Raw genomic sequence first — 27786 nt, forward strand, 5'->3', positions numbered from 1 at the left:
GTCCCGGGCGGTGTCCTGTGGGAGCATTTCCACAAAGAGCCCCGGTTTCAGGGGAGCGGAACCTAGAAATAGAAAGGGCACAGGCATTTTCCACCAAGGAGCCGGATTTGCCGCGGCCCCGTGGCCGCTGACGGTGGCTCCAGGGCAGCCCGCGCCCTGTACCCCTTCACCAGAAGGCAAGGCTGAGGGCACCTGTGGTCGGTCGGCATCTGTGGGCCCTGAGGCAGGAGTACAAGCGGGTCTGAGGCCCGGGACCCCGCACTCGCTCCCCTGTCCACATGCTCGCAGGCTGGGGCTGGACGACCCCTCCTTGGATCTGCCTTAGGAACAGAGGGCCCCTCACCCCCTGGCCTCCTGGCCTCCGTGCCTTCCCTGGGGCAGGGAGCCCACATGGAAATTCGCCTGCGTGTGGCTCCCTGGCTCCAGGCCCCAGTGGTTCCAGCGTCGAGTTTTCCGTGGCAGGGGTGGGGCTGGGGAGGGGCGGGGAGCCAGGCTGCCCACTGTCAGAGGTGACTTCAGATGCCTGAGCCCAGCCTCCCAGGCCTCCAGGACCGGCTTTCCCACAGCGCCCAGCGAGTTGCGACCTGCCGGCCGAGCGGGCTGCCTGCCGTTCCTTCCAGGAGCTCAGTACCTCCCCTCCCGGCCAGGCCAGCGCTCACACGGGTCCGGTCCGGCCGCCTGGAGTGTCCTCACCCCTGCGTCTACCCGGTGAAAACTTCCCTCCTTCAAAACCCAACTGGAGGACCAGCCGGATCCGGCAGCGCCCGGGGCCCCCGGCTGCACGTGGCCTGGCCCTGCAGTCACTGTCCACGCCTCTTCCTGCGTGCCCATTACTCTGCACCTAAAAGAGAGTTCCCTGTGGACACGTCCTGGCTCTCCTCGGGGCTGGGGCTCCCAGAGGGCCTAATTCATCACCTAATGATAGTGGTGGCATGACAAGTGGCAACCGAGCTCACTTGGTGCCATCTCACGTCGTCATCGCGGTGACTCAGGCAGGAGGGCATGTTGTCCCTGCTTTGCAAATGAGGAAGCTGAGGCATCGGGAGGGGGGTGACCTGGCCTGGCTGCACGGCTGGAAAGGGGCAGCGCTGGGATCTGGCCCATGCCTGTCCATCTGGGACCACACCGCCGCCTGAGCAAGGGCTCAACGGACGTTTGTTGAATGAATGAATGATCCACGACATTGGACAGCAGGGATTACTTATCTCTCTCTCTCCTGCTCCTCCCCACTCACTCTCACCCTCACCCTCTCTGTCCTGAGGCCCGGAGCCTTGGACTGTGGACGGGCTGTCCATACAGGAGGTGTTAGGGAGGCAGCGTCACTGATGGTCACCCAGGCCCCCACGGGGCCTGTGAAGGCTTGTACCCTTGCTGGCACAGAGTCCAAGGACGGGCCCCGGGTTCAATCCTGACTTTGTCCTCACTGCTGTGGGACATGTTCCCGTACATCCCCTCTCTCAGCCTCGTGTTCTCGTCAGTCAGGTGGCTTGTACCGTCCACTGCCCCTGGGTTGTTGGATGACCCTGTCAGGCAGAGGAGTGGGCGCTGTGGTCCTGGGGAGCTTCTTCCTGGTCAGTTGTGCCCAGTGGGGTCCCTGCAAGAAAAGGGCATCTGGCCTCTTCCGTAGCGGGAGTGGTGGGGTCTGACGGTGCCGGCCGGGAGGACAGGGCCCAAAGGGACCTGACCGTGCACCATGGCCAAGGATGTGCGGGGGGCGATAGAGGCAGGCCTGAGAACTGCTCTCCATGTCAGTGCCTCCGTCTGCTCCTTCTGGGAACTTTCCCTGTGTGCTTGCCTGCCCCCGGCCCTGGCAGGAGAAAGTGAGTTTTTGAAGCTGTGTCCCAGGCAGTGAGGAGGGTGTGAAGACAGTGGCTGAAGGCCACAGTTTAACAGGCCAAGGCTGAAGGGGAGGCAGGGAGCTCTGCAGGTTGGGGGGGGGGGTGGTTACAGGTACAGGTGGGGGGCTCAAGGGCCAGCAAAGGGGAGGCTTTCTGCAGCAGGGGAGGGGAGTGTGGATCAAGCAGGAGCCAGGGGGACAGGACCAGCCGGGGCGGGGGGGGGGGGGGGTTCTGCTGTGGGGGGTAGCTCTCCAACAGTGTTTGTCCCCCACCCCCCACCATCCTCCTGCCCCAAGTGGAATGAGAGCCTCCCTCCTGGACAGGCCCAAATGGCCCTCCAGAGACCCAGCTCCTGACCGTCAGGTGGGAGGTGGGTCCTGTTACTCCCCATTTCACAGAGGGGAAGGTAAAGCCCAGCAGGGTCTCAAGGCTTGTTCAGGGGCGCACCAGGCAGGATCCCCCTTTCCTTGTCAGGGCTGGGGTCTCTCTGGGCAGCAAGGCCTTCCACATCCAGTCATCATCTCCCTCCACATCGGGCCAGGGCGGCCCCAGGACCACCGCGCACAGCCAGCGTGGCTTCCGTAAGCCCCTCCACCTCCCAGAGCCTGGGTGGGTCTCCACGGGAAAGATCCTGGAGCAGTGCTCCAGGCTCCTGGGGGCTGGTGGGGAGGGGGCGCCCCTGGGCTGCATGTGCTGAGGGAGGGTCGCCCCATGCAGGTAACTCATGCACCCCAAGTCCTGCTGCCAGGCGGTCCCGGTCTCAGGGCCAGCGTGCTTCCTTCCGTTTTTAAACAAATCACAAATTTAAAAGTCAGGGTAGGGAAGTAGCCACCGGCCTCAAAGTCAGCGCCCAACTCACGGCAGCTCCTCCCCAGCCCGGTGCTTCTAAAGAAGGGTCCCCGAAGTCCGGCCAGCGTGCAGGGAGCGCGAGCCCCGGCCTGGCCCGGCTGCCCGGTGGGGCCGGCCGCGGGGCATGGCAGAGGGTACCCGGGGACCGCGGCTTTCCATGGGCGTGAAAGTGGGGGCCGGCCAGAGGACGCGTCCAGAAACTGGAGGACTCCTTGGCGGAGGCCTAGCCCGTGCGCCCGCTGGAGCTCGGGGCCACCGCCAGCCTCAGTTTCCCCACGTGGCGGCGGGCGGGGGCAGCGCGCGGCGCAGCCGGCCGCTTTGTGTGGCCGCCCAGACAATGGCCGGGCCGCCTAGGGCTCCGCCGCCCGCCTCCCCCCTCCGCGCGGAGGGCTGGGGACAGCGGGGAGGGAAGCCCGCGCGCGCGCGCGCGCGCCCCTCCCCCGCCGCCCCCGCGCGGCTCCCGGGCGGCCCGGCCGCGGCCAACTCGCAAGTTTGCGCGGCGCCCGCTCCGCGCTCGCGGCCCGGCGCGCGCGGGGCCGGGGGGCGCGGGGTCCGCGGGGGGGCGCGCGCCGGGCGGGGGCGGCCGGGCCGGGCGGGGCGGCGGCGGCGGCGGCGGCGGCGCTGCGCCGAGTCCGCGCCCGTCGCGGGCCCCCCGCCGCCCCCCCGCCGGCGCCGCCGCGGTCGGAGCGGAGCGGGCGCGGGCGCGCGCGCGGCGGGGGCGCGGGCGCGGGCGCGCGGCGGCGGCGCGCAGCTCAAGTAGTTTACATTGTTGGGCGACTTTTGCAACAACTCGCCGCGCCGCGGCCTCCGCGCGCCGCCGCCGCCCCGCCGCCGCCGGCTCCCGCCGCCCGGGCCCGGCCGGCCGCGCCGGGGGCCGCCGCGCTCGCCCGCCGTCCCGCCGCCGGCCGCGGTCGCCGCCGACATGGACACCAAACATTTCCTGCCGCTCGGTGAGTGCTCGCGGGGCCGGGCCGGCGGGGCGGCGGGGCGCGTTCCCGGCCGCTCGGCCCCGCGCCCCCCTCCGCGCGGCCCTGGCCGAGTTGTTGGGGCGCCGGCCCGGGGCGGGCGGCCGGGCAACTTTTCCCGGGCCGGCCGGGGCGGGGGGCGCGGGCGCCGGGCCGCCAGTCGGTCTCGGGGCGGGAGCGGGCAGCGGGCCGGCGGCGGGGCGAAGAGGGGGGCGGCGGGCGGCTGGGGAAGGGGGTCCCGTCCCGGTTCCCCCCCCATGCCCCCCACTCCCCGGGCTACGCCGGTCCGCCCGCGGCCCCCGGCGCGCAGCTCCAGCCGGGCTGCGCAGGGGCCGGGCCGGGGCGGGCGGAGCAACTTGTGCGCTCCCAGCCTGCGGCCGCCCTGGCACCGGGACGGCCTGTGCGCCGCCGCCCGGGCTGCCGAGGCCAGCAGGCCGCCGGCCCTGGAACGCGCGGGACCCCTCCTCCCCCGGAGCAGGGCGCGGGTGGGCAGGGTCAACGAGGGGGCCTTAGCACCGGGAGCCTCAGACCCGGGAAGGCCCCATTCCAGAAATGGGGCCCCTCACTCCGGCTCACCCGGCTGCCGTGCGGGGCGCTCTCCGGAGGGGGGGGGGGCTGGCCCTGCACTTGGGGGGAGGACACCCCTGAGGCGCGGAGGCTCAGTTTTCCTGTCCTGCTGCCATCCCGCCCAGCGGCTTCCCTACCCCAGACTGTCCCCCCACCCCGACTCCAGGCCCTGACCCACGTAGCAGGAGGAAGGGGCTTGGCCAGGCGTCTCCCCCCTACCCCCCCGCGGCCGCTGCCCTCCCTGGGGTTTGGGAGCCAGTGAGAGGCAGGGAAGGGGGGAGGGGGTGGGGAGACTTTATGAACGAGCGCCGGGAAGGATATTAATTTGGTGGTGGGGCCGGCAGCCAGGCTGTGAAGCTGGGTGAAGGATCTGTGCTGAATGGAAATTCAAACAGCTGATTATGAATGAAACCCCTCGGTCAGTCGTCCCTCCTGCCTGCCCGCCCCCCTGCAGCCTGGGGCGCAGTTTGGCCACCAGGTTGGCAGCCAGAACCCGGCACAGCTGTGGGAACGTTTGCTGAGACTGGGAGGTGGCGGGGAGCCAGCAGGTGCCCCCCAACCCCGGGTGTCAGGGTGAGGATTTGAGCACCCCAGCCGCCCCCCCCCCCCCCCCCCCCCCACCTCACAAACAGGGCACGCTGCAGGGACACTGGGATACGGGTGGTCAGATCTGGGAACGCCCCCTCTCTGCCTCTAAGGTGATGACTTCTGCAGGCGCCAAGCTCCTCCCAGAGCCCCCAGGGGTGGGCACTCCTGCCCATTTTGCAGACTGGCTTTGAGAAACTGAGGCCACAGGATACAAAGTGGTAGATTTTGGATCCGCACCCCTAGGTGGGTGCCTGCGTGTGGGGAAGAGAAAAGAAAGCTAAGTGTGGGGTGGCGGGGCCCCGTGCGGGCCGACAGTGGCTCCGTTTCCCCCGTGAAAGCTTTGCGCGCTCGCACGCACACAGAGCTAGGCTCTCCCGGAGGGTCATTTCTGGAACAAGAATGCTCCGCTCTGTCTTGGCTCCCCGCCCCCGACGTGGCAGGGCCCTGGCTGGGTACTGGGACTTGACATGTGCAGGGCGCAGGTCGCAGGATTGCCGTGCTGGAGTCCCCCCGAAGAGGCGAGGTCCTGCCTCTGAGCCCTGGCCCCGGGAACCTGGACGGGTTCCTCAGAGACTCAGGCTTCGCCTCCACCAGGCTGGTGGCCTGCCCAGTAGTCCCAGCCCCAGGCTTGAGTGGAGAGTCCTGGGCTCTGATGACATTTTATTTGTTTTCTGAGCTGTGGCCTGCTCTGAAGTGTAGTGGGGTTGAAGGCCCGTTGAAGCAGCTACTTGCCCAGGCTCTTTTGTAAACACGGCCTGATCCCTCCTGGGGGTGAGTTTCAGAAGGCCCCGCACACTCGTCCGGGGCCCGGCTGGCAGCCTAGGTCAGCCCTGCGCTGCTGGGAAGGCTGACCCACCTGCCTCTTTCACGTGTCGGGTCCTGGGCAGAGAGGGCCTCTCCGGGCTTGGCGGGTCTGGGCGCTTGGCCGTCACCTCCCTGGGTGTCCCCCAGCTACTGCCCGCTGAGCTCCCTGGTGAGGGCAGGGACGAGCCCAAGGTACAGATACTGGTGCTGGTAAGTGGCCCAGGGCAGCCCCTGCTTCCTGCCCCTGCCCCTCGGTGCCCCCCACACCCATGGAGGAGGCCTGCATTGGCACCCACCCGGGCGGTGGGGCTAGAAGGCCGGGCCTGCACAGGCGGCCAGAGGTCTCAGGCCTGGCCAGACCCTGCTGGGCTGGTAGTGGCTCACTTGCCTGGGGGGATGGGGCAGCCAGTAGCAGAGTGATAGGCCCCCCCGGCCATCCTCTGGGGGACTCTCAGGGACCCGAGTGAGCTGGGAGCCCTGGTGAGGGGCTTCTGGTAACATCAGGGCCCCGAGGGACCCAAAATAGAGCACATTCCGGGGCCTCCCGAAATAACAGGGTCACATGACTCTTGGGAGGCTGGGCTTGGAGTCCGGGCTTGGAGTCCGGCCTGCTGAGGCAGTTCTGTCTAGGCCTGGGCACTGCTGACTGTTGGGGCGTTTGTTTTGGTAAACTCCGGAGGGGGCTCTGTTTGTTGACAGGAGAAGTGTCAGGGCGAGAAAAACAGCCCTCGGTGCGGCCTGACCGTGGCCGAGGCCTTGCGGCCTGCGTACTTGCCTGCATCTAGCTGCTGTGCCTGGGCCCGGCGTGCACCCCTGACCCCCTCTGCCCAGACGTGGGTGGAATGGGCTGGCCCCAGGAAGGGCCCTGCTGGGAGTGCCGTCGGCCGGGAGCTAGGGTTAGGCAGGGTTGAGCCAGTAGACTTGCTCACACAGGGGCGGCTGCTGGGGAGTTTGGGTAGTGTTTCCAGCTGTGCGTGTCCTTCAGGGCCTGCGGGGAACTGAACCTCCTCCAGGAAGCCCTCTACCTGCTCTCCCTGGCCCCCACCTCACTCCCTCTGTTTCCTCTCCTGGGAGGGAGGAGGGGGGGCTGTGGGACTGTGCGGGCACAGAGTGGGTGATGGGGCGGGGCCGGGTGCCCATGCCAGGGGCTTGGGCGTCAGGAGAGTGGCCCCGCGGTGATTCCAGGTGGGCCAGACTTGGGCAGCACAGAGGTGGCGTGGGGTGGGGGGTCCTAAAAGCCTCTAAAGGCCCAGACCCCGTGGAGCCTCCCACAGAGTTCTAGCATCTTGGGCCCCGTGGCTCTTGCCACCACGGTGTGTTTTAGGGCCGTGGTCTCGAGTGGCGAGGGAGGCCCGTCCTCTGGAAGGGGCTCCTGGGCCCAGCTCAGCTGCTCCCCACTAGACACAGAGCAGGGGCCACTGAGCCGGCCCAGTCTGGGCGCCGTCATCGGGCTGAGGCTTTGTAGGCCTAGACCTGCTCCTTCCCTTCTCCACTGGCTCCAAGTGTGTCTTCCGTTGTGGGCTTTGGTGGCTGGGGCTTTGAGGTGTCCATTCCCGTGGGAACTGGCCACCGGTGGTGCTGGGGATGGGGAAGGGGTCCGGGCCCTCAAACCCTGTGTGTGTGGACTGTGCCTGGGCGGCTGGTGGGCTGGTGCCCCTTTGGGGATCCCCTTCCAGACCTTTGTCCGGATACTCATTAAGCGTGTTGATTTGAGGGATGCTTTGGAAGGGGGGGGGGGGTGGGGAGAGCTGGTCCCGCCTGTACATTCCCTCCTCTGTGCAGCCCTTCCCGCGACATTTATGTTCTGTGCGATGCAGTTCCAGCCCCCTCCCCTCCCTCTCCTCCTCCCCCTCCTATCACGCCGCTCTGTCGCTTGCTCCCCACGCCTGCTCTCTCTGGAACGACCCGACCGTCCCTGGGGGTGGGAGGGACCAGGAGCAGCACCTTCGAGGGGGTCCGTGTCCTGTTGCTGGGCTGGTGGTCACGCGCCAGGGGTCCGGTCCGCTCTTTGCCGTGTGTGTGCGTGGGGCCTGGCTGTCTGTCTTTCAGGCCTCAGCACGCATCTGTAAAATGGACGCGGGTGCTGGGGAAGGCAGCCCGTTTCGTCCTGACGGCCCCTCTTCGACGGTGAGGTCTGTGGCCAAGGGCTCCCCGGGACTTCTGCCTGGGTCAGGGCGGGCCCGGGCCTGGAGAGCCGGATCACACAGGACCCCGGAGCAGAGACCACGGCCGGTGCTCTCAAGTGCAGGCAGCAGACGCGGAAGGGAGGGCCGCCCCCGGCCTCCGTGAGTTGAGTGAGCACTGTGGCCCCTCTGCCGGGCGCCTTCACCCCCGGCCCTCTCCTGGAGGCCCCCAGCAGGCGGGTGGGGCAGCGGACACGCGGGCACCTCTCCCCGTCCTCCCATCCTGGTGCGAGGCATTGTGAGGCTCACGGTTGTGCCCGGGGCCGCACGCACGGGGAGATCGCACCCTGGAGTTACAAAGCAGTTACGGTGCTTGGCAGTTGAGCAAGTGCGAAATGGGGCAGAAAGCAGCTAGATGAGATTGGCGCGGCTGGTGGGGGGGGGGGCACATGAGCGTGCAGGGCCTGGATGTGTGCACGCTCACGCTCACATTCTCCCTGTCAGATGGCTCTGGCCCTCGCAGCTGGGCCCTGCCCGGTGCTCCACCAGGAGGTGTTACGTGCCCCTGAGATCTGTGTCCTCGCGTCCCTACATCTCTGGGTCTCTGTGCCCCTGGGTGAGCGAGGGGGCCGCTGGGGGCCTGATTTCCTCATCTCCAGAAGCCAGACGGGCCTCCGTGGTCCCTGCCCACCTCGTTTGTCTAAACCTCTCCCAAGTTCTGGGCCCTGGGCTGCCCCTTTCGAGGGTGCTGATGGCTCCAGTCTTTGGGCACCTGCTGTGTACTTGGGACTTGATTTTCAGGACCTCATGGAGGCTGCAAGGAGGCAGGCCCACTGAGCACATGGGGAAATTGAGCTCTCCCATGAGGGCTGATGTGGCCTTTGCTGGGCCTCTGGGTCAGGACCGTTCCCCAGGATTGGGAGTGCTGTTCCCTCAGGCCTCTTGACCGTCAGGTAGCATTTTCAGAAGATGCTTGCGTCCTGGGGCCCGGATCTGTGCCCCGACTGGGCTGCCTAGGAGCTCTGTTACGGATCTTGGGCCCACAGGTGAATGAGTGCTCTGTTCTGTGGGACTTGGGGGAGGACTGAAACTTCACTATGTCCCTTCTGTCCCCTTGTACCCACTGAAGGCTCTCTGGGCAACAGAGACCCCCCGATCCTCATCCAGGATTGTCCTTGGCTGGAGGTGGGGCAGGATAGGGGCTGTTGATGGGCCAGAAAGCTGTGGGTGGGGTCGGCAGCCAGAGGCACAGCCTGAGGACCCCTGTGGCCCGGTGCCCGCCTCCTCACCCCGCCAGGACTGAGCTGTCCAGGAACAAATTCCTGAGGGAACTGCACGGTGATCGCTGGGCTAGAATGGCCACACAGGGCCTCCGGGGCAGGGCGGGGCCTTGGTTGTCTCTGTGATCACCATTGCCCGCGCACGCACTCACACGCATAAAGTACGCATGCACGGAGACGCATGTGCATACACGCACACATGAGCGCACACACACAAACACGGGCATGTGCACACACGCGTATGAACCCCCGTGTGCACGCATGCCTGTGCACACACAAACACACGTATGCACGCACAGGTGCGTACCCACAGATGCACACTTGCACACACCCGCCAACACGCGTTTATATGCACGCGTGCACATGCACACACACACACGCTCACTCAAATGCAGGCACACGTGCACACGCTGGGCCTTGCCGGCCTATCCTAACAAAGTCTCCACGAGCTTTTCCTTAGGGGGACCCAGGCCTGCTGGCTGGCCTCGGTCCGCACGGCACCTGGGGTGTACCTGCTGGGTGCTGGCCTGTCCTGCCGTCCCACCGGGGTGGGCCTGAGGAGCAGAGGGCAGGCAGAGTTTCCTGTTGGAGCTGGTCCCTGTCGTGAGTCTGGAGGAGAGGCGGCCTTGCAACAGGTGGCAAGGGGAGGGGACTCCAGGTGGCAGGGACAGCCCAGACGAAGGCCCGAGGCCAGTCCTCCAGGCCTGCGTGGCTGCAGCCGGGAGACATGGTGGCTTGTGAAAGGAGATGGCATGTCCCGTGTCCTGGCGAGGGCCTGGGATGCAGGTAGGTGTGTGGGGGCCCGGGGCCACGGGGCACCACGGGCATGGTGATGTTTGCAGCTGGAATTAGGCGTCCAGCTCTGTGCAGAGGGTGGGCCAGAGGCAGGCTGGGGCTGGAAGGAGGAGGGGTCCCAGGTGGGCCTGGAACCTGACGTGGCAGGTGTGGGCTGCTGACCTTGCCCTGGCCGGGCCGCCCCGAGTAGCAGCCTCCTGAGGGTCAGGCCAGGCCCTCTGGGCTGGCTGCGGGTCTCTCTGGCCTTCCCCTGGTCATGGGGTTGGGAGAGTGGTTGTCTCCCTCCCCACCCCTGCTTCCCTCCTTCCGGGCCCTGGGGCCCTTGGCCTGTCCTTCAGGGGCAGTGCTCTCCAGCCTGTGCTCCCTGCCCCACGTTAACTGAGATGTCCCAGGGCCTGGGGTGCTAGTGGGGCTCTGGGAAAGAGGATGAGACACTAGGGTGGTCAAGAGGGCTCAAGCCCAGTCCCGGAAAAGGAGTTAGGCCCAGGGTACCCGATCAAGTTGAGGGGATGGGGTGACCATGGCGGGCAGGTGGCCGGGCCTCGTGGGGTCAGAGCAGGTACCTGAGAGCCACGTTGGGACTGGCCTTGGGGCCGAGGAATGGGACCCTGGGAGGCTTTTATGGGGCTGGAGCCCCTGGGGCCTCAGCGTGAGGCATTACCTCCAGGTCCCCTCCTGAGATGTTCACAATTGGCCCTTGGCTCTGAGTTCCTGAGGACTCTACCTCTGCTAGCTGGGGCTGGGGGTGAAAAGGGGAACCCTTGGTCTGAGACCCTACTCCTGGGGTGACTGAGGGCCTGGCCCTAGCCTCTCTGTACCTCCATAGGCCCATCTGAGCAGCGGTGGTTTACAGCCGTGCCTCGGTTTCCCTGAGGTGCTTGGGGCGCAGTGCTGGTGGCGATGGGCCTCAGGAGAGGGGAGACAGGAGGGGAGCGCGCGTTGGGCCTGGGCCAGGCGGCGTGTAAATCCTGCAGTGCAGCGGATAAACCCGTGGCGTTCAAAGCCGGGCCCGGGTGCGGCCGCCCGGCTGTAATGAGGTTACTGATTCAACAGGCTTCCTGGTGCTGCGGCCCAGAACCGAGGGAGGCTGGGAAGCCCCGGGGAGGGATCTAAGTATCCCATAATTGACCAATTTAGCTTAAGTGTCCGCACCGGCCCCGGGCAGAGGTCAGGCGGTGACAGCCCAGGTGGCCAGAGTCTCCGCGCTCGCGGGCTCCCGATGGACAGCCGCCTTGTCCGAAGCTCTGGGGACTGGGGGCGCGTCAGGCCTGGCTGGTGCTGTGCCCCCCCCGCCTGGACACCCCCCGCCCCCCCGCGCTGTCTGTGGCGTCTGCCCTAAAGTCGCGTCCTCAGCCGTGGCCTTCTGGAGGCCCGCGTGTTGCCCCAGCCTGAGCCGGTTTGTGCGCAGAGTGCAGTGCGGCGTGCTGGGCGCTCGGGCCCCGCCGTCGGGTCCCCGGCCCTTGGCCCTGCCGTTCCCCCGTGCCCATCGCGGGGTCATCGTGCTGCCTCGTGGGGACCCGGGAGGGTGAGCCGGCTTGGTGCGCACGGGGGACTAGAGGCCGCCTGCTGTGGGCTCCTGACGTGCTGGCCGCCCACCCCGCCTTCCGTGGTCCCCGAGGCTTCCTGAGAGCAGGGCCCTTTCAGGCGTGTGCAGTCACGCAGCCCCCGGCACGGGGGTCCAGGCAGCGCCCGGCTGATTCAGGACCAGGACGGAGGAGACCCCGCGACTGACTGTCGGTGGCAGCTGGATTCCCACTCTGTGCGGGCCGCCCCCAGTGTCCTGGCGAGGGGCTGGGGGGGGGGTGGGTCCGGCCCCCGCTCTCCAGTGAACCCAGGCCTCGTGCCTGCGGGACCCGCTTTGCTGGTTGGTGGCTCCTCAGAGGCAGGGCCAGGCACGGGCAGCGTCGGCCGGTGACCGTCGAGGTGACAGCGGTGGCCGCCGTGGGGGCCACGTCCTGAGCCGTGTTCCCGCTCAGCCGTGTCCGTGGACGGGCCCGTGCGTGGGGGCTGTTTCGTCTGTATTCTGCAGTGGAGGTTTCAGGCTCGGGAATGTTGGCCCCGAAGGCTAACTCTGGGGTCTGAGGCGAGGCGGGTGTCCTTCCCTGGGATGGTTGGTGCCCACCTGGTACCCCCTGTGGCTTGGCTTTGTCCAGAACAACTTTGGGGTGCTCCCGGCGGAGGCTGTGGCTGCCGCTCTCGGGAGGGGCGCTGGGTGGGGGGCGTCCCTGGAGCCCCCTTGTCTCAGCCCGCTCGGGTGGGCGGCTGGTCGCCCACCCCTGCCTCCTCGGGGCCCAAGAGCCGCTTCCTGCAGAGGTGCGGCGCAGGGCTGGGGTGGGCGGTGCCGTGCTCCCCGAACAGGCTTGCTGCATGCCTGGGCAGGCGCCTTCTTCCTTCTTGGCCTCGGTTTCCCTGGGCTTCTCTGGCTGCCGGAGGCTTCTGCCCTTCCCTCCTGGCACCTTGGCCTTGTTCCCGTAAGCTCGTGGCCGTCTGATTGGGGCGTCACAGCTGTGGACCAGCTTCTCCGGAACTGGCTCTGTGCCCTCCCTGGGCCGAGGGGGACGGGCCCCGTGTGCTGGGAAGCGTGGGCTCTGAGCTGGCTAGGGGTGGGGCTCTGGTTCTGAGCTGGGAGAGTTAGGGCAAAACACTTTGGGGTGAGCTGCTCGTGATGGGGAAGTGGTGAGCCTTAGGAATGGCTGGGCATCGTAGGGGGCGGCGGGGGCATGCTGTCACCACCCGAGGCCAAGCCAGGCTCTTCTCGGGCTCTGACCTCCCCTGCCTGGAACACTCCATGGCTCCCCACTGCCCCCAGCATGGAGGCCAGGCCTCTGCTCAGTGTCGCGTGGCTCCGTGGCCTCTCCGGCCTCACGAAGCACCACTCCCTCCTCGCCTTCTCGTGTTTGCAGCTTGCTGGCGAAGGCCGTCCTGTGTGAGCAGTGAGTGCCAGCTCTGAGGTGGGGGCTGTGTGGCCCTGGGTTGGCAGATTTGCCTGTCTGGCCTTCAGTTTCCTCACCTGTAAACCGCCTGGGGAGGCTTCACGGAAAAGGTATTGTTGTAGTTGGGTTTTGAGGCACGAATAGGAGTTTGCTGGGTAGGCTTGGGAAGGGAGTCCAGGTGGAGAGAAGGGGTGGACCCTCCCTGGGGATTTCTGGCTCCAGCCAAGGGTGTGGGGAGGGGATGCCCATGTGGAAGGGCGTTCTCCCTGGAGAACTTCGGAAGGGTCTGGCTGCGTGGCCGGGCCGCTGCGGCTTGCCCCTTGCTGGCTGGGTTACAGGTCTGTCTGTGCTGGTGAGGAACCATGGGAGCATTGGTTTGGGGGGGAGGGGTTGGTCAGCTGGTCTGGGAATAATTAACCCTGTGAGGAGTCAAGGGTGGCGGTAGGCCTGGCTCTCACCTGGTGGACCCCGTTCCGGCTGTAGGCAGCCCCTCGGAGCTGGTTGCCCGCTGGCCTCATGTCCCCTCTACCTCCAGGCCCTGACATGTCCCTGTCTGGAGCATGACCCACGCTGGCCCACCGCGTGTTACACCAGCTCAGAGCTCTGGTTCCTGGGGTGAGTGGCCGTTGCCGCGTCCCTCTCCGGGTGGAGGTGCCGGGGGTCCCTTCCCCACCCCGCCTGGCCGTCCCCGTATCCCTGGTCCACCTCCGCGGTGCCCCCTGCTGCACGCCTGCCCCTTCCCCCGTGGCAGCTAGGTGTCATTTCCCAGGGGCCTCCTGCGTGAGCGCTGCCTGGAAGAGAAAACCGATGGGGCCAGAGTCCACGGGAGGTGGCTCACCCCACCCCTGCTCCTGGACTTTCTGCCTAGGACCAAGGTCGGGAGGAGGGCTGGGAGGTGGGGACCACAGGCATTGGGTGCGTGACCCCTGGGGCAGGGCAGTGCTGGCTTTGGCCTTCCTGGGCCCAAATGGGGGGTCAGCCAGGGGAGGGCAGCCGGGACCTCCCTCTTCCTCCTTCTGTCTCGGGGACACAGGGTCAGGGTACCAGCCCTCCTGACCTGCGGGGCCCGCCTGTCCCCAAGGCTGGGACCCCAGGGAGCCTTACCCCTGAGAGGCTGACCCCTCGAGACCGGGGGCCCCGGGGGACGGGTGGCCCGCCTGCCTGTCCCGTTCCGGCTCTGCCACGTGAATTCTGTGACGGGGAGCACGTTACTTCCTCCCTCTTTATCTGGGTTTCCTCGTTTGTCAAATGGAAGGAAGGATGTTGGGGCCGGAGGTGGGAAGTGTGGCGGCTGGCGGCTGCTCCCGGCCGGGACCCTTGGCAGCCGTGCTGCCTGGGAGCGGCTCTGCCCCCCGCGGGTCCCCGGCCCGCGGAGCGTCCCTCCTCATCCGTGGGGTGGCTTCTGGTCCCGTTTGCGGCTGAAGGCACGGTGCCAGGCACTGCCCGGCCTTGCGAAATGTTTGTTGATTGAATTAGTGCTTCCCGCAGGTGCCTCCCCTGCCCTCTGCCCTTCAGAGAGGTGGTGGGGGGAGGCTGCCCCTCACGAAGTTGACTTTCAGAGTTGCTGCTGTGGCGCGAATCACTTTTTCCGGGGTCTGCTGGCTGTCGAGGAAGGGGGGTCCCGTTGTGTGTAGCCTGGGAGGGGGGCAGGGAGAGGCCGGACAGGGGGCCAGGCCCCTGCCCTGGAGGGTCCCCCGGGCGCCCTCGAGGGAGCCTGCGGCCGTGTGAGTTCCTGCCCACGGGGCGAGCCCCCCGGTGGACCCCCGTGGATGCCAGCCGCTGCCCGCTGCCGGGGAGATCTTGGGTCTCCTGTGGGCCCAGATGCGCAGATGCATGTGGGGAAGGCCCCTCAGCCCCACATGACCAGCCGTGTCGGGACCTGGTTCCTTCCTCTGCTGCTCAGCACGTCTTGTTGAAACTGGGTCGTGGGGGGTCGGCGGGGGGGGGGGGGGGGGGGGAGGGGATTAAGGCCTGGCCAAGAGGTCCGGAGCAAATCTCTCGCCTGCCTGCTGTTCTGGTCTGTTCGTCTGACTGGCTGTGTGTCCGTGGACATCTGGCCCCGCTGGGGAGGCAGAGTTGAGTGAGGCCCATCCCCCGATGGGGTCAGAGAACAGGGAGGGACCCAGTGCTGCCAGTCGACAGCGGGTCACCTTGGGCCTGATGTTTAAAGCCTTTCGGGGCCTCGGTATTCTTGTCTGCAAAGTGGGGCTGATGGTGTGTCAGGGCAGGTCGCCTGGAGTGCGAGTGGAGCTGATGTGATCCCTGCTCTCCTTCTGGGGAAGGAGGTGGTGTGAGTGTGGTAGGAAGAGGTACCGAGGGCAGGCGGGGCACAGGAGAAGTGTTACCAGCCTGCCCTGGTGTTTGGTGGGTTGGGCCCTGTGAGTTGGGTTGTGAGGGATGAATAGGAGTCTACCTGCGAGAGGTCGGTTTCTGAATCTTCAGACGTGCACGCGAGCTTTGTTTTGTCAGGGGCCACCCCAGAGCACCTGTGTGGCTATAGCCAAGCGGAGCGGGGGGAGCTGGCATCAGAGGGCACGGGGGAGGCTCTGCGTCCTCTGCCTCCAGGGACTTGGAGCCAGGGGAGGCTCCTGGGCCAGGGAGGGCGGCATCTGGCCTGTGCTTCCTAGGAGGCTCTGCCGCTGTGTGAGGAGCGGGGCCGGAGCGCAGGGCGGGGGAGCCTAGCCAGGCGGCCGTGGTCTCGGGGCTCTTGGCCCGAGTGCCTGAAAGAATGATGTGCCTGTTACCAGACGAGGAGAGCGGTAGAGGGGGCAGGTCTGGGGGGCGGTCGGGTTGTTGGCCGGGGAGGTGTTCTGACCCCCGGGAGAGGTCAGGCAGTGGCTGTGCGGGCCCACAGTGCAGGGGAGAGGCCCGGGCCGTGGTGGGCGGTGCCCCAGGGGGTCGGCAAGCCCGGGCGGCGGAAGGGGGTACCCGGAGGGGCGGTCCTGAACCCGGCTGGGGTGGGACCACCCCCCCCCCTGGGCTGCGCCTGCAGGGAGAGGTGCTGTTTGAGCCGGGCCATGGAGGCGGGACCCCCCCCCCTCCCCTTTCCCTTTCATTTCTCGGCACCTGCTGGGAAGTTGTGCCCGTGGTCCTCGTGGGTCTGTGGCCGCAGAGCTGCAGTGGCCTCTTCCTAGAGGCAGCCCCCCCCGGCCCCACCCTGAGGAGGGGTGCGGAGACGTGCTGGGACTTCCCTCCGCGCCGGCGGGGCTCCTGTGGCTCGTCCCCTTTGCCCCAAGCCCAGGGTCTCTGCTCTTTGATGGCCCGTTGGAAGAATGTGGCAGCCGTCGCGAGAGAGAGGTTGTTTCCGCCCCCCCGCCCCCCACCCCCGCTGCAGCTGGGGGGCACCGCCGGAGTGTGGCGCGTCCCAGGTCACCGGGGCGGACACCGGGTCCCCCTGCACCGCACCCGGCATGCTCCTCGCCGGGTGTCTCTCTGGCGCGTGCCGGGAGGGCCAGCCCCAGGCACCTGAGACGCGGGAGAACTGTCCTGGGCCGCGGCCACCTGAGCCCAGGCAGCTGGGCAGTGCGGAGCATGCGCCTTGGCCTCGCGGCCTGGTTTGGGTCCCAGCTTAGTGTCCACCCCTGCATGCAGGGCTCACGCTAGCTCCAGGGCGCCTGAGGGTTATAGGAGACGGGGCGCTGCAGGCCCAGTGGGGAGCACAGCCTCTCCTGGTGACCCTCCTCGGGCTGGAGGGGTGGGGGGGGTCCTCGGGCCTGGCCCTCCGCCCGGAACCCACCACCGCCAGGCGGGTGATTCCTGCCGACTGCCTCTGGCTGCGTCCGGTGGAATTCAGAGAACAGGCCACGGCCGTCAGGAGTTAGGGCTGAGTCCTCCCAGCATGGGACCGCGGGCAGCACTCGCTCCAGGTTGACTGGCCCCCAGCCCCGGCGGTATCCCTGGCCCCTCCGACCAGCCCCAGGGTCACAGGGCGAGGTCACGTCTCCTTACGCCTTCGCTGGCTGCAAGTCTTGGGAGAGGCGTGCCCTCCCGAGTGCCCTCCCTGCCCACGGCCCGTCCCTGAGACCTATCTGCTCGTGGGCAGTTACTGTGTGTCCTGCCCTGGGCCCGGGTGGGGGAGGGGCGGCTCCGGAGCCCACGCTGACCCTGGACGTGGCCGATAAGCCGCAGAGCTTCTTATCGGAGGGGCCGGCCAGTGTCCCTCACCCCCTTGGCCATCACTACGGTCCTGCATGGAGGTCAGGCCCTGTGCCCCGTTCAGCCCGGTGGGAGGGGGGCAGGGGCCGGGCAGATCATGGCCTTGGGGTAGCGATCAGACCTCATGGGGACCTGGGGGTGTCTCAGGGACCCCAGAGCGAGGAGGTGGTCTGGCCTGGGCCTGGGCCTCCCTGCCCTGCTGAGTTTCCGTCTCTGGGTGTCCACCCCTCTCCCCCCCCCAGTTTCAGAGAACAAGGTGACTGCTGTCACCACTGCTGCCGTCCCCCTGGCTGCCTGGACCACGCTTGGTGCTTGGTGGCCCACACCAGCCAGCACCTGGGACCTCAAGCTGGGATCTGGGTCCCCAGCCCACGTGCCTGGGGCCGGTGGGCTGCTGGCATCTCCGGCCCCAGGCTTGGCCTCAGGACCCGGCGGTCACGGGGCCCAGGGTCTACCTCTCGTCCTCTGCTCCCAGCCATGGGGGCTCCTACCCCACACTTTCCGGCAGGTGCCGAGGGTCTGTCGGCTGGAGGGTGCTGGGCAGAAAGGCCGGGATTGGGTGGAGGGCACGTTGCCCACCGCTCCGTCTTTCTTCCCCACCCCCACCCTTGGGGACCCCGTCCTTCCCAGACTCTCCTCAGGGGCTCGGAGGCAGAGCCACACGGGGCAGGGGGGCCTGGCAGGGTCGCCCCTGTCTGGAGTCAGGGCGCGCTGCACGCATGTGTGCGAGAACGTGTGAGTGCGTGAGCCCGTAGGAGTGTGCGTGCCTGAGTGTGCACGTGTGTGTGTGTCCCATGTGCCCTCTGCCCCTACCTCCTGCCGGCCGGGCTGCACACGGGCTCGCCCCCGCCCTGTGGGCTGGCTCCCTCGGCGAGGGCTGACAGGTGTCTGCCGGGAGGCCGGGCGGGCGTGAGCCAGGCGGGGGCTGGCGGGCGGCTGAGCTGCGCGAAGACCTGGGGTTTACTGGTGGAGGCCAGAGGATGGAGAGGGTCGGAAGCAGAGGTGTGTTCTGGGAAGCTGGCAGACCGTCGCAGGGAGGGTGCTTTGGGGCCGGCTGACGCTGGGTGAGGCTGGGCATGTCCCCGTTAGACTTCCCTGGCCAGTCCCCCCCGGAGCCTACGTTAGTTCCCCCCGGGAGGGGGCTGTGAGCGTCAGATTCAGATCCAGTGGTGGCCCGCGAGGGCTCCTGGGAGTAACGGGGGCTGCTGGGGCCCGCCCGTGGCGCATGCCCACTGCCGCGGGCCCAGGCTGTGGCAAGCATCGCTGGCCGGGGGCTGCCCTCAGAGCCCCTTTGAGCTCCCGCCTTGGCACCGTTGACCAGTCGGTGAGCACTGACCCAGCGGATGCCTTACTGAATGGAGCCAGTAGGGGAGGGTCCTCACAGAGCTGAGGAGGGGGAGGGGGCCGCGTGCATGAGCTGTGCCTCGGCCCAGGTGGACCCTCCTTGCTCTCTGGCTGGGTGTCTCAGCTCCAGGATCCGCTCAGGGCGAGCCAGTCCTGCAGGTAGGGTCAGTCATGCTCACTTTAGTATGAACGAGCCTAGTGCCCATCCTGGACAGGCCCAGTAGGAAAGGATAGGAAGGCAGGTTTCCTCCGATTGTTCCGTGAGGACGTTTAGGTCCGATTGCCCCGTCCGTGGTGAGCTGGTGCAAGCCGGGAGCCAGGTTCAATGTCTTACTCTAGCCGGCGCTCTTATTTTCTGACTGCCCCCCTGGGGCGGTGGGGTGAGTGAGCCGATGGGGAACTGGCAGAGGGGAACACACCTGGGGGAGAACCTGGCGGAGAGGCGTGTGGGGTACCAGGAACCTTGCATGTTGTGCCTTTCTCGGCACCCAGGAGGTGGGTTTGTACCCCACGGGTGACAAGGGGGGCTCGGCTCCTTGCCCAGGGCCACCCGGCTGGTTGGTGGCAGAGCTGGGGTTTGAACGGGGTTCTCGGGATTCCTCTTTGAGGCACGTCTTGGTGGCAGCTGGAGGCTGGGGGAGACATTCCTCGTCTGGGAGGGGCCCGGTTGCTGAGCCTGCCTGCCTGCCCGGTGGGGCCGTGGATGCCTTGTTTCCTACACAAACAGCCGGGGCTGGCTGGAGCAATTTTATTTTTATTTCCTATTTTTACTTCCCCGTTGGCTCTTTTTAGCAGCTCTGGGTCACATAGGCCCCCGCCCTCCAGGCTCCACCCGGCTTCCTGGCCCGGGCCTGGGGCCTCAGAGAAGATGAGTGTGTGTGGCTCCGGGTGGGGGGAGGGACTCGGGCCTTGGCTTGCACTCACTTGGCGATGGGGAGCTCGCTCCCTCTCCAGACAGTTCTGTAGTGGCCCCTTTGCATCCTCTGAAACCAGCCACCGGCGGGGTTGGCGGGGGGGGGGGGGGGGGCGGAGGGGGAGTGCCTTGGTGCGTGACTCAGTCACCTCACACCCCTGCCTGGTTCTCAGCTGGAGGTTGAGGCCGGCGGTGGCCATGACAGAGGGGAAGGCAGAACCAGTATAGGTGTGTGTGCTGGGTGGGGTGGGCTGTGGACACGTGGGTGAATAAATATGCCGTGTGCCTGCCTTGGACTGGACAGGGCGGGCCGAGGGCAGGGCTGGACTTGGCCTTGTTCAGACCGTGTCCACCAAGGGCCCTGGGCCAACCTGCTGAGAGACCGGCCATGCTGTGGGGTCAGTAAAGCCCCCCCCCCCCCCCAGGGTGGGGTTGTTGGAGCATCCGAGGTGGGTGCTGCTGGCTAGGGGCCACATGGAGACCCCAGGTTAGGGGGCGACTCCCCGGGGGCACGTGGCCCAGCCTGGGGTGAGGGGCCTTGGGGACCGTACCTGCCTGTGTGAGCACAGCTGGGTGGTGTGCTGGCATTTGCTGGATTGGGGTCCTGAACTGTGAGACCAGGCCAGAGAAGGCACCCGACCCTCCGTGCTCCCAGGCTGAGTGGGGCTGGGGTGCGGGACCAGCCAAGCTGTGGCCCACCGGGTGCCTGGTGCGGCCGGTGCCAAAGCTGCCACAGGTGAGGCCTGGGCTCAGAGAGGCTGGGCAGATTCTCAAGGTCACACAGCTCGGGGGTGTGGGGTGGCCGGTCCCCCGCCCTCTCCTTGTCTCCTTCGTCAGACCGGGAAGCCGAGGCCTAGGAAGCCGGAATGCTGCTGCCACGGTCCCACGGGTGGCAGCTTGGGACCCCACCCCGTGCTGCCCGTGCTGGGCCTTCGGTGGTGGTGGTGGTGGGCGGGGGAGGGGCTTGAGAGAAGGGAGCAGGTTTACCCAGGACCTGCTGGGGGCCACGCGCCAGGTGGAGGGCTGCAGCATCAGAATGGAAGGCCCGTGTGGCCCTGACGTCGGGACACTGCTTGCCCGGATGGGGACACGGGATACAGACGTTTCCCACGCGGACAGGCCCGCCCTGCCGATGCTCGTGGTGCGAGCCGGGCCAGGTGGCCGTTGGCGGGCCGGAGAGCGGACGGGTGGGTCTGGACGGGGGCTCAGGGCTCCGTGGTCGGGAGGGCTGCCGGGGCGACTGATGAAGGACACAGGCTTGGTGTGGGGCTGTCCGGGTCTGGCCCCGCCCCGGGGGTGCCTGCTTTGTGTCTGTCTCTCCATCACTGGCAGTAGCGACAGGTGCCGAGCGGCCACGGGTCCCGAACTGCACCCTGCCGAGGTCCACTGGGACCCTCTGCCATCCTGAAGGGGCGGGGTGAGCTCCAGGTAGGGCCTGCGGCCCGCTTTCTGCAGGGCACAGGTGTGGTCTCCCGGGCTGACGTGGGAGCCCCAGCAGCGCTCAGGCCTGCCGCGTGGGTCTGGGGGCTTCTGGCCCCAGGAGGCAGTGGACGGACCTGCCCGGCCTCCCTCCTGGCCCTTCCTGTCCTGGCTGGCTCAGGAGAGTCCTCTGCCGAAATCCCACCGTGTGGGTGACGTGGGTGGCTCTCGCGTGCACGTGTGGGTGTCGGGACTGTTGGTGATCCCTTGATTAGAGGCCAGGAGACCGCATCCCGCAGCTGAGGCGGGTGAGGGGTGCTCCCTCCCTGGAGGGGCCCAGAGATGACAGGATTTACCCCCGCCCTGCCCTTGGGAGGTGGCGTGTGTGGGCAGGGGACATCTGGGCGGTGGGTCTACAGGGTGGGGGGTTCCTGGGGCCCGGGAAGCCCTGTGTGGGTCGGGTGGCCCTGGGGAGCTGGGGCAGCTGCAGTCACACCTTCACAGCTGTGTGGCCTGGGCCAGCATCGCCCTCTCGGGGCCTGGACTTTGTTAAAACCTGTGAAGTGGGGCAGTGACACTGGTCGCTGGGGAGGGCCTGAGTAGGGCCAGACCTTCAGTTCTAGCCTGGGAGCAGGGAGGATTGGTGGCAGGGGGCCCCTCTGAACCTCGGTGTCCTCGTCTGTGGGGTGGGGAGAGGAGTTTCTCGCTCTGGGGCCCGGGCCTGGGAGGGATTGCCCGTCAGTGCCCGGCGGCACCAGGAAGGTGGGGGGCACTCGGTGTCGGGCTGGGCCAAAGTTCTCCCCTAGGAGGGGGCGGTTTCAGGGGCAGCTGGCTCCAGGACCATCCTGGGCACCAGGGATCTCCAGGGGCGGGAAGCGAGACCCGTTGCCAGGTGTGACCTTGGCGTGGACTTGGGGGGTCCGTCCCCTGTGCAGTCCCCGCGGGTCTCTCCCTGTGCAGCGTCCCGGCCCCCAGCTTCAGGGAGCGAGCACCGAGCCCTGCAGGGGAGTGATTCTGGGTTGGGTTCCCCTTCTTCCGGCAAAGCAAAGAGGATCTTTCGTAACTGTGGGAAAGAGCATTTCTCCCCGAAGGCGGGCGGGGGTGGGGGCTTGGTCAGCAGATGTGACGTCCCCCGCCCTCCTGCCCTCCTGCCCTCCTTCCCTCCTTCCAGCAGTGCCCTCCCGCCCTTTGCCCGTCCTCATGGCCCCACCAGGGCGGCCCAGGTCCCCCTTGGCCGGGACCTGGCGGTCTCCCGGGGGTCCCCGCTGGCAGAGCGAGCCTCTGGCCGCTCCCACCTCTGAGCCTTTGAGCAGGCCCTTCCCTCTGCTTGGCGTGCCTGCCTGGCCCCGGCTCTTCCAGCCCTGCACCCCGATTCAGTGAGCCTCCTCCCCCCTTGCGGCTGGTCCCCAGACCTGAGCTGCGCGTCCCTGCCCTGTGAGGGTCTCTGCCACCGCACCTCTGCTCCACGTCCCGGGAGGGGATCGGGCCACACGCGGACAAGTCTGCCTTGGTTCACCCCGTGCCTCAGTTTCCCCAGCCCCAGGTGTTCCCTTCCGGCGCTGAGGAGCCAGGACGGTGTGGCTTATGGTCCTTGGGGTGGGGGGTGGCCGCTGTGGTGGCAGGGGGCCCGCAGCTGGCTCACTCAGCTGGGATCTGGCTAGCGTGCTGTAGGTGCTTGGCAGGGCCTGGGGCCAGCGGACTTGGCTTCCTGCCCACACTGCTGGAAGGGTCTGTGATTCGGGTCCCACCCCTGTGCTCCTGACTCAGCAGCCACAGGGTAGGGGAAACCGGAGGTTTCTCCACAAAAACCCCAACCCTGGGCATCCGCCACAGGGCCCAGATTGCTCTCTCCAAGGTGGGAAGTGGGGTTGCTTCCTGCCCCTGGGTTCCCAGCAGAAGATGGGGGCTGGGGCTGGAGCCAGGGTGTCTCCCCACCCCCTGACCCCCGACTGCCCTTCCCCTGCGTACCACCCTCTGTGGCTCCCCAGTGCTCACAGGAGGAGGTTCTCACTGCCTCCCGGCCTGGCTCTCCTTCTGCCCGCCCTGCCCCTCCTGCCGCCACCTGGGATACCCCTCGGTCTTCAGGAGCAAGGCTTGCTTCCGCCTCCGGGCCCCACGCCTCCTCACCTGCAAGCTTCCTGCTCTGTCCAGTGCGCACGTACGCGGCCTCCTCGGGGGGCCCTCCCGGGCTGCATCTCCTCCGGCCCTCAGCAGCAGTGATGGCGAACCATCACCCTGGTGGTAGTGGCAGGGTGGGGCTCGGAGCCCCCTTGGCGTCCGTGCTGGACCCCATGGTCAGACGTACATGTGGAAGGGAGCGTTGAAGCCCTCTAGCGGGGCCAGCCTCCTGGGGCCTGGGGCTACCTAGCAGGGCATTCGGGCTGGTGGTCACGGGACCTTTGCTCGAGCTCCTTGGAGAGGGTGCCTCCGGCCCCCTGAGGCTCTGTCTGCCCCAGTCCAGTGTGTGTGGTGGCTCCTCTGTCTGGACCACCGACGGAGGGTCTGCGGAGGGGAGGGACGTGGATGCACCCCAGGGGTCATCCGTGAGTACTCGGTAGGGGGTGGTTTGGGGCAAGGGCCTCAGTTTCCACACTGTCAGGTGGAGAGACCAGCCCCCGTTGGGGTGTCTTGGGGCCCATGCCTGCACTGCCTGGGGCTGCACCTGCTCCTGGGGGTGGAGGTGCTGGGGAGGAGGTTGAGGGTTTGGGCTGAATGCAGAGACCGGGTTTCGCGGCCCTGTGGCCACCAGCGGTGGGCGCACCTCGTGCCCACCCTGGGACCAGCGTGGGGGTGGCCGTGCCGGGTGTGGAGCCTGGGTTTGAAGAGCTGCATTCAGGGTCTGGGTGGCCCCCCGCAAGCAGGGTCTGGTAGGTACGTGCCATTGTCACTCTGACCTCGCGTTCTGGGCCTGGCCGCGCCTGCCGGGTCTTGATTCCGTGCCTGATGGCCGCTTGAGTGCCCCGCCCCCACGGTGCCAGCTGCCTGCTTGATCCCTTAAGGTATTTGCAAAACATGAGCTAAAACAGGTTCTTCCCCGGGGTGGGGGGTTGGCCTGCGCAAGGAGGGAGGGGACGACTGAAGCTGAAATGAATTGCGCCGCGTGGTTTTCCTCCCCCCGCCCCCCCCACTCACCGTCAGTGCGCGATGCGTGACGAGGGAGAGTGAAACGTAATTAGAGTCTCGACTCACTCGCTTCATTCATGACTAAATCTGGGTCAGCTCCCGGCACAGATAAGCACGAGCGGGCGCCGCACGGCGGGACAGCGGCAGGGCGACTGCACCCGCTTGGCCTGCTGTGCCAGGTGCCCCCTCCTACAGGAAGCCCTCCTCGATAACCCAGTGTCTTCCGCCTCTGGTGGTGTCTTTTCCCCACCTTCCCCGTAGGGACCAAGTTGGGGGCAGGCAGCAGCTCTCGGGGGGCACATGGGGGCGTGATGTGCTGTCAGGGACCCCCTGCTTGCATTGCGCACTTGTCCCCAACGGCTTGGCCCTGATCGTGCCGTGCGTTTTAGATCTCTCCCACGCTGGCATGGTCCTTAGGTTGGAGTCCCAACTCTGGCCCTAGCACTCGTCCCTGCTGGGGGGTGGACCAGCTGTACTGACCTGCTTCCTGTTGCTAGAATGTTCCCAGCCCTCTCCTTGCTCATGGCCTTTGCACGTGCCGCACCTTCCCCGAATGCCCTTCCTCGTATCGCCCTGTGGCCCATTTCCTTCCTTCTGGTCTCGCTTGGGTGTCACCCCCCACAGACCCCTGAACTGCCGTGGCCTCACCCCCGCCGTCAACCTCAGCCACCTCAGCCTCTGCGGGTTTGTTGATGGGGCTGCCGTCTGTCCCCCTGACTGGCGGGTGTGCTCTGGGACTGTGGCCGCCCCAGGGACCGTATCCTGGCCTGTATCCTGGCATCCACACGCCTTCACGGTGGGTGCAGCGAGAATGCGGCTGAGCCCCCACTCCTGGGGTCTGCGGCTGCCCCTGCCCTCTGCCTCCTCCCGTTCGTAACCTTGCCGAGACCGTGGGGTGCCCTTTGGGAGGGGTGAAGGGAAGGTGCTGCCTCTGGCGGACGGCCGATGTGGCATTGCTGGGCTCTGCGTAGTGAGCGCTCTCAGGGGCCTCGGGTGTTTGGGAGGCCGAGCTGGGCAGTGTCTGGATAGATGAGAGACGCTGGGGGCCTGGCCGGGACCCCTCCACCCACGTCCCGATTCTTAGTTTGTAGAAGGGGGAAACTGAGGCCTGAAGGGGAGGTGTTTGGCTTGGATTGAGGCCTCAGGGGAGGGTTTGAGAGGAGCCGCCTCCCGGCTGCACGTCCTGGGCTGGACCTGGGCTGTGGGGGAGGGCCCCTGGCCATCACTGAGGTCACGGGGAGGGTCCCAGGAGGTCACCGTGGAGGTGATAGGCAGGCAGAGGTGAGGCGGGAGCCTAGGAATCACCCTTGGACGGATGGCAAGGGCAGCCGGGTGCAGAGCCTGGTGGAGAAGGGGTTAAAGATTGAGAGAAGTCATCGTGTTTCTAATTTTCCGTCGTGATTTAATAAAAATGTAAATCGTGGGGCGGAGGACGACCCACCTCACCGTGGTGTTGACCAAGATTAATTGTGGGCTCCTGGTGGTCAGCCTGCCTTTGTCTCCACGCCCCTGAGCCTGGTGCTTCTGGCGGCCCCGGAGGCCAGAGAGCCAGGGGCAGGTACCACGCCCTCCGCCCGGACGGTCGGGGAGCCGGAGCGCCGGGGGCCGCCGCGGGAGCGTTGGGGCATCTGCTGAGGAGGAAGGCTCCAGAAGGAGGCTCTCCGCTGACTCCTGCACCCCCGTCTCCAGAGGAGCTCAGGGGCTAGGCCAAGACGGCCCGGGGCCTGCGGTGACTATGGTCAAGCCCCGGGTGTGTGGGGGTGATGTTTGCGGTGGGGTTGCAGCAGGGGAAGAGGTGGCAGGCAGAGCCGTGGAGGAAGAGCATTCTGGGCTGAGAGGCAGCACGTGCAAAGGCCCTGACATGGGAGCGAGCCCGGCCTGCGAGGGTCAGCGTGCAGGTGGATGCCGGGTCCCGCCACGAGGCGGGGGCAGGGGCCGGGGCCGGCGGGAGACGAAGCCGGCTGGGGTACAGGTGGGGCTGCTGGGCCTGTCCCGAGAGCCATGCAAAGTCCTCATGGGGCTCAGCGGGGAGCGGGACTCTGCGGGAGTCTGGGGGACCCTGGCCTGGGTGAGAGGCTGCGAGGAGGTGGGGGGGGGGTGGTGGCTCGTGAACCTGGGCTGTCATTAGAGCCACGATGACAGGCCAGGGCCGGGTTCTGGGGGCTTGAGCTGCCCAAGAGGTTTGGGTCCGGGTGGGGGTGCTGTTTGTGGGGTGTGGCAGGGGCGGGGTTCGGCGTTCTGGGTGGGCCTTGAAGACGGCAGGGCCTCACGGGGCCACGTGGAGGCTGGAGCAGCAGCCATCGCCGCCCAGGCTTGGGACTCCAGGGTCTGTGGTCAGAGCACAGAATGTTCTAGGGGCGGCGTTCTGTCCGCTGACTCCGGATAGTGGCAGTGGCCTTTGCTGGCGTGGCGGCACGGTGTCCATGGAGGGATGGGTGCGGGGAGGGTGGCTGCAGTTTGGGGTGGGTGGGTCGTGGCCGGGGGAGCCACACGCACGGTGGAGCTCGGTTTAGCGGAGGTTGGCGGCTGTGGGGACTCTTCCTCAGACAGTCACCTCCCCTCCTGAGAGAGGTCGCTCCCGCATGTCAGACCCGCGCCTGGTCCAGGGGTCCCGGGGCTCTGGTGTGTCTGGCCCTTGGCTGTCAGGCAGCGGAAGCTCGCTGGGGCACCTCCCGGGGATGCGGGGCACCGAGGAGCGCAGCCGGGCCCCGGCGAGGGCGGGCTTCTCCCCCGACATCGGCTCTGCCTGGCTGAGCGTGGGCCGTGCCGTCTCACCGCGGAGAGAGGCTCTGGGGGCGGGGGGCGCAGGCACGTCGGAGACCCAGTCGTGCCCCAGGTGGGTTGTGCCTGGTGACACTCTGCGGGCTTTGTTCCTCGTCACCTGTGCGTTGTTGGTGGTTCCGGTCAGGGGAGCTCTGGGCAGGGAGCACCTCGGCCCGGGTGATGGGCTTGGCCAGGTTTGGTGGGAGCGGAGAGAGGGCACCCGTGGGTGGGGAAGTGGGGCGTGGACCAGGCCTGTGGGGGGCTCTGGAGGCGGGGGCCGGTGTCTGGGAGGGAGTGAAGAAAGGCGGGCTGCTCGGGTGGGCTGTGTGTCGGTGGGCCTCAGCTGGGGGGCTGGGGTGTGCCCTGGGGCCGGGGTGGGGGGGGGGGCGGTGCCCTCATGAGGCTCTGCCTCTGAGGTTCCGTGGGACTGAGGGAGTCGTGCCTCTGGGTGCGAAGTGCCTGCATCTGGCGGTGGTGACCACGGCGGTTGGGCTGGGGGCGGGGGTCCCTCAGCCCCTGAAGCTCTTCATGTGCAGAGGGCACGCGGGGACCGGCGCCAGCGTCTGGCTGGGCGTGTGTGGGGCAGGCTGGCAACATCGGGAGGGGCGCGGATCCCTCCGGCCAGCCATCTGGTCTCGCGACGTTGGGGGTCCGTAGTCCCACCTGGGGCTGCCTACGCCCTGGGGTCTGAGTGCGCATTTGGCCACGGGACACCCCGGAACCGCGGCTGTGTGTGCACGGATCCGAGCCTGCGGGTGCCGCCCGCTCCGGAAGGCTGCTCAGAGGCGGGCCGGCGGTCGTCTGTGGCAGAGCCGCGTGGACGGCACCCGCCATCTCGCCCCGACCTCAGCAGTCCCCTGTCCTCCTGGCCTGGCCTGCCTGGAGGTCCCTGGCACTGCTGGGCCCCTGCCCCGCACCCCGGAGCCCTGACTCACGCCTCTGTCCAGAGCACGCGCGGGCCCGGGGTCGGGAAAAGCGGGCCCAGCAGATGGCCGGGCGGGCTCCTCTGCCCGAAGGTACCAGGAGGCGTCACGCCCACCGCGCGCTTTGATTGAACAAACAACCCGTCCGGGGTGACTGGGCAGCTGGTCAGCGTCAGGCTCGCGTGGCAGGAGGCGTGGAAGCTGCCCGGCGCCTGGCAGGGAGGGAGTGAGGGCGGTGAGGGAGGGGGTGGGCGTCAGAGACCCCGGGCCCGTGCCCGGGCCCCCACTTACCAGCTGGGACTCGGGGGGCCCTTTGCCCCTCGGAGTCTCAGTTTCCCCATCTGCAAGGGAGGGCGTCTCTACAGGCGGTGCGGAACCGTGTGGATGGTGTGTCGGCGGCCGGA

At 67.5% G+C, this 27786-nt stretch overlaps 1 protein-coding gene across 2 annotated transcripts in view; it reads left to right on the top strand.

Annotated features, from left to right (window-relative positions):
* The first annotated feature begins 3493 nt into the window (after nucleotides 1–3493).
* Nucleotides 3494–27786, top strand: part of RXRA (retinoid X receptor alpha) — a 96525-nt gene continuing 72232 nt past the window's right edge. The window contains exon 1 of one of the 2 annotated variants that reach the window (XM_086684453.1): nucleotides 3494–3637. In XM_086684453.1, the coding sequence (XP_086540579.1) occupies nucleotides 3610–3637 (28 nt within the window). In that variant the 5' untranslated portion in view covers nucleotides 3494–3609. Of the gene's footprint in view, nucleotides 3638–13271; nucleotides 13358–27786 lie in introns of those variants that run through there. The other variant, XM_086684452.1, reaches the window with a different exon arrangement.

This window comes from Puma concolor, chromosome D4 (genome assembly GCF_028749965.1).
Source record: "Puma concolor isolate L17-30 chromosome D4, mPumCon1.1.hap2, whole genome shotgun sequence".
In the NCBI taxonomy this organism is placed as follows: domain Eukaryota; kingdom Metazoa; phylum Chordata; class Mammalia; order Carnivora; family Felidae; genus Puma; species Puma concolor.